At 40.7% G+C, this 6,000-nt stretch overlaps 1 protein-coding gene across 1 annotated transcript in view; it reads left to right on the forward strand.

The window, feature by feature from the left end:
- Nucleotides 1–5,797, forward strand: part of LOC119651653 — a 30,111-nt gene extending 24,314 nt beyond the window's left edge. Inside the window, exons 2-4 of the mRNA XM_038055336.1 lie at nt 2,145–2,633; nt 4,213–5,505; nt 5,567–5,797. Of these exons, the coding sequence (XP_037911264.1) occupies nt 2,145–2,633; nt 4,213–5,505; nt 5,567–5,701 (1,917 nt within the window). The 3' untranslated portion in view covers nt 5,702–5,797. The remainder of the gene's footprint in view (nt 1–2,144; nt 2,634–4,212; nt 5,506–5,566) is intronic.
- Nucleotides 5,798–6,000: the final 203 nt, after the last annotated feature.

Consider the following 6,000-nt stretch of genomic DNA (forward strand, 5'->3'; position numbering starts at 1 on the left):
AAGACTTTCACTACCGTTGTCGAGTAGCGTGCGCACATTCCAAAAACCAATCATCAAACCACGTCACCACATCACAGATGAACTTCATAACTTTTTGTTAATTTTCATTTTACTTTTTATTTTCTAATTTTCCCACTGAATAATTATAATATGAAGAAGCTATTGGGTGAGAAACTCGGGCCCTTTGATGTTACAGGGAATATCACTCAATATTACACACACTTAGGCCTTCTTTAAACGAATTCAGTAATTAATCCATTGAAAATTATTTTCAATTTTTGGGTTCCATCTTTTAATTGGATATGCGCCAGCATCGTTACTCACACATTTTTCAAAAATGGGTAAATCTTCCTTTAAAAAAATAAAACTTCGAGCTGGAATACTATTTAATCTTTTTATTAGACCATGATGACCCATGATTTCAGTGATCACGTTACTTTTGTTGTTTATTTCCATTTCCATTTTAAAACTTTGATCATCATTATCATCAATGACGCAATAAACGGTATTCCAACTAGGCCGACCTTAATAAGGAACTCCAGACTTCCCGGTTTTATACCAATTCGATATCTCTAACAGGTGATAATTGTGACATGTATCAGATCCCCCCGGAGTAGTGTGCATTAAACCGGTATTAGTAGACTGGGTTGCCCCAAGCGAGCGCTGATCCGTCCGTGAGTTCCCGGATCACCTAAGCATAGGTCAGTCCTCAGGGAACTGGGGTAGGGGCTTTTTCCCCGAGAGTACACTTGATCCTGACTATTGCGGCTCGCTCCTTTGCGCACAGTGGGCTATGTTTGTGTGCAGCACGAAAATGAAAATGGGACACCTGAAGTGACAACGGGACGCCCAAATAAAAAGGGAACCTCACAAAGTGACGTCGCTTATGGTGGGGGACAGCAACTCCAATAATCTGAAATGTCTCTGTTCCGGAAAAAGGCCAAACCAAAATTACTAGATCCGAACAAGTTGATTCGTACATGAACCGAATGGAAGTGCAGTCACCAGTCGTAACTAGAGCCGATGACGAAAGGCTCATCAGGAAATTATAAGAATGTCAGTAAAGTCGCGAAAAATGGACTAATGGAACTGGAGGAATTACTGGACTGCATCTCCTTCTACAAGTAAAAATTAACAGCAGCGAAAGCTCGTGAAAAACAAAAACCGCCACACTCCCTGCTGAAAACATTGTAAGCAACAAGCGGATCGCAGGTAACCCACTGCAAAGCGAACTGGGAAAAAATCGGAAATAGGAAGACGCACCTGAAGGAGCCTTTATCTAAGTAATTTCCAGGACCCGAAAAAAAGGAGGCAAAGAAGAACAAAAGGAAAGAAAACGCTACACCGCCAGCGACTCCTTTAACCGAAGACAAGTGATTTTCCTACCGAAAACAAGAGGGGAGAAATCTTCGTTGAACTAGACCCGAAGACGACTGGCAAGAGTACATTCTGCGAAGCGGCCAAGGGGCTACTGTGGGAGAAACTCTCGTTTCTTATCTAGAGCTTATGTGCTTTCAAGAAATCGGGAATCTTGACTGCCTCACAGAAAAGCTGAAGTGGAGGAGGCCATAAACCGTGAATGACCAGAGGTAACCAATGTCCGGATAAGTGCAGTGTCCGTTGCACATACTGCGGGTTGTGGCGGTGTCCACTCTTGAGGTCGGAACTAAAAAGGGCTAGGACATGACTAGCATGACGCCGAATGACTTCCGGACTTTCGGCGACGGCTTGATGCTCTGGAGGACGCGGAGTGAAGAATCGTCATAGGTGGTGTCTTTAATGCTAGGACCCTGGAATGGGGCATACATCAGCCAAACTCCAGGGGGAAAAGGATCTTGAAAGTGAAGTGTCCTCAATATTTTTTTTCATCAAACTATAATTAAACACGAAGGTTTTTGGTTGTGCATACATGTACATTATTGTATTCTAGAATCCCTCAGCTTGGGCTGGGATTGCCCAATCAGAAACATGAGTTCAAAGCTAGGATATTACCAGCAATTCCCCAAAACAGATTGATTTCAGAATAATTAAGGGAGTCCAACAATTCATTTGCAAGTTATTTTGCCTAAAACCAGACCATCCACTATGTATTATTTTAATTTATGCCAGTGAAATAAAAGTTGCTGCTTTGTCTTTCTTTTCAGATAATACTTTTTTTACTTCTTCCGACCATATTCGCCATCGGATCATGTGAACCGCCACCAATTCGGTCTTATTTGCCACCTAAAAAGAATTACCTGCCACCCAGGAATACATATTTACCACCATCAGCAAATCAACAGCTTTCAGTTCCTCAAAAGCTTGCACCTGGAACATTTATTATTCAAGTCCGAAGCGATGCTGGAAGACCAAAGCTAGTAATTAAACGGGGACCACCGCCTGGTAAACGGCATTTACCTGGCAACGTGCTGCTACATAGACCAGCACAACCAGCTCCACCAGGACGCTTTGCTAAGCCATTGAAATTCATCCTCTCACCACAGTTTCTATTCAAACCAAGCGTAGGCTTCGGTCACAGTAATATAAGGAAACCAACAAGAGTTACAAAATTCAGACTAAACTCGCCGAAAATTCCAAACGGATATGTATATGAGAAACCCTTCTCACCTGTTCCATCTGGACCACATTATCAGGTAAGACCAATAATATTGACTTTTCGTTCTTAATCGGGGAGCATGCATAACTTCTAACATGCCTTTTCTTTTTTTTCATTCGAAAGTATACATGATAATTAATATATACGGTGTCCAGGAGGTATGAACAATTATTAAAGTGCTATAGAACATACAAAACTTATTGAAAATGTAATTTCTTATAGAAAGATTAAGTAATATCTCCCATTTATGGATGAACAATACCTACGTAAAACCCCCCAATGCCGCGCGACAACGACCAATGCAATCTTTTAAGTTCTCGATGTCGCCTTCACAAACATCTGGTCGGGTGCCATTAATAACCCTTTGAATTTTATCCTTCTATTGGTGGACTGTTTGTGGTTTGTTTACACACACTTTTAATATCACTAATGCCCACAAAAAACATATCATTCAGCACAGCAATCGTTGTGGGCATTGAAACGTTTTACACTATCCTGTTGAAACCAAAAATATTCATCTTCATTCAAAAATGGGAAAATACGAGTATAATCAGAGAGCCTGTTTCTGCAACGGTCGTCGATCACAGTGATGGCAGCTTCCTCATAATTCTCCAAAAAGTACGGGCTAATCACGCTTTCTGCCCAGGACCCATACTACATAGCTTTACGTCCTGGATGCATTTTATTTTCCATAGTCACTCGCAGATTTTCGATACCCCAAATTCTGCAGTTCTACCTCAATGGAAGAGCGTCTCATCTGAGAAAATTATTCTTTTTGTGAAATTATTGCTCTCCGCTTATCGAGCCAACATCCATTAACCAAATTGATGTGTCTTCCCCTGAACGTAATGTGTACGTTGAATCTTGTACCCTTGCATTTTCAGATTTTTTAAAAGAATTACATGTAAAGAGCTTTGTCGCAAATTGAGTTGTTGAGTTCGCTGGCGAACCGATTTTCTGGGGTTTAGGGTAGCAAAGGGGCACGGAATGTCATTGTGTATCTTTGACCCATGTGGTTAATGTGTTGGTGTGTCGTTGTGTCAATGGCGCTTAGATGGTTTTCTTGTCTGTGGTTCCTCATCACATGTGACAAGCCATAAACAGCTGTGCAATGCCACGTGCCTGCAACCATGTGGGCGCATACCAATGCACTGCATGACATACACGGCACTAACACCAGACCTCGGCGGAATTTTTCTCCCGCAATTACCATCGCGATCGAAGATGGGCAATGACTTTTTCACCTTACAAAATTTCGAAAAATGCACTGTAAGTTGAAGCATTTCAACTCATTCTTTATTTTAAATGATTAGTTCCACTTTTATTTATCATGGCAATGTGTCGTCACAATAGCATTCAGCCGAACTCGACTCTTTCCGAAGCATTTTTAGAGATGTTTCAATTTACGCAGTTTGTAATCGATTTTGACGATTAAAAAGTGATTTTAAAATTCGGAAGAACAATAGTAGCTTCCGAATAATTATACTATTGAAGGAATTGAGAAATTGCAATTTAATTGATGAAAGAAAAAACGAATTCCTTAAATAACGGCTCCTCTAAGAAATCATTTTTTAGCTAACATAACATATACGCTAATTCTAATCTATCATTTTCAGGTTGATAACCATATTGACTTACCACAAGACTATCAATTTAGCCCAATTCATACGATACCTGCTCCAAACTTAGGCCACGGTGCTGGATTTTCAGGAAATCAATATCGTTTCAACAATCACTTCACAAACTCTCATCAATACCAAGTAACTGAAGAGCAGACAAATGATCAAATTATTCATGATCAATTCTCTGGAAAAGTTAAATATTTTGCCCCCGATCCGGACCCATCGTTGCCCGTGAGGAAAATTCCACCATCAGCAGATCCTTACAGCATGCCTAGCGAAGGAAATTCTCTCCCACAGGATCTTCAAAACCAATATCTACCACCGCAACAAATATCAAGACCTCCAGCTACAAGTTATGGAGTACCTATAAATTCGATCCCAGTACCAAATTTGGTCGAGGGCATGCCACTCTCTGTTTTCAACCCAAGCTATTTAGTCTCGCAATCGAAAAATCTTTATGATCAACATAGACAGCAGTTACCCAAGCCAGAAATAGCAGCACCCAGCAGTCATTATGGAACGGAAGACTTAACTCAGCATGTAGCCAGTGACGGGCAGATAGTTCATGCTGCCAGTGATGCTATCATACCAGCAACACCAACTCCCCAAACAGACCTAACAGTGCATCCCTTAGCGCTTTCTCCGCAAATCGGAACTTACGCCGCTTTAGTAGCCCAACCCCAACTATCGAGTGCTGTGACTGTTAGTTATGAAGCTCATACTGTTCAACCTGACGTATCGCAACACCTTCATCTGGAGAACCCTGTGGCACAGGGTGGTTTTGTCGTATCGAATTATTATGGTGCCCAAGGAAGCGATTTACAGCCATATTCCCAACAGTTAGTCGGAGACGCTAGTAATCATCAGCAATATGTAGATATTCAAGAATCACCTCAGCCAGTGGTGACACCAACTCCGCAACCCCAATTTATCGTTACACCCAGCATTCAACATCCCTTTGTTGATCAGAATACACAGCAACAACTTTTAGCAAACGGTCATCAGCAATATCCCATTCAAAATGATCAGCAACAGCAATTGTTTGCTCCAAATCACAGTCCTTATTATGTGGACCTTTCTCAGCAACAGTTACAAAATCAACACACTCTAGAGGAAGCCAACCAGCAACTTCAGCAACAGTTGTTCGACGCTGGAGCACAGGAATATTCTACGAATCAGAATATTCAACAGGAAATTTCGGCATTTGATCAACATCAAAGGCTCTTGGAACAACAATTTGGCTCAACACCTTTTGGGACTTATGCCCCGGACGGTAGTTTTCAGCAGGTGAGTAAAGTTGTTAACTTAGGCTACCTATTTAATTTGACTATAAATTATTTATTTGTAGCCATCAAACCTACACAAACGATCCGATAAACTGTCGGATCTGATAAGTAAAAACGAATCAAAGGAAGGAGAAGTAACAGTGCCTGCGTCCTCTGAAGAAAAACCCAAAGAAGAAAGCGCTCAAAATGAGAAGTAGCTTTTCAAATTAGATTACATTTCTAGGTGTATGAAAAGATAACTCTATGATATTATTCTAATATTAGGAAATAAAACGTATTTATTTATTAATTCATTAATGTGTTTGGAAGCAATGACAGACATTTCAGGGCAAGAAAATGCTTAAGGGAGAATTGGGAATAATTCAGAACTTCAACGTTTCCTTCAGCCCCAAGTGACTCCGCTTCTACATGACCAAAAATGATGATAATATTCATAAGTTCGTACATACATATTTTAGTTAATCGCATTCACCACCGGAAATTTCAGGTAAAATCC

Source organism: Hermetia illucens, chromosome 3 (genome assembly GCF_905115235.1).
Source record: "Hermetia illucens chromosome 3, iHerIll2.2.curated.20191125, whole genome shotgun sequence".
NCBI lineage: Eukaryota > Metazoa > Arthropoda > Insecta > Diptera > Stratiomyidae > Hermetia > Hermetia illucens.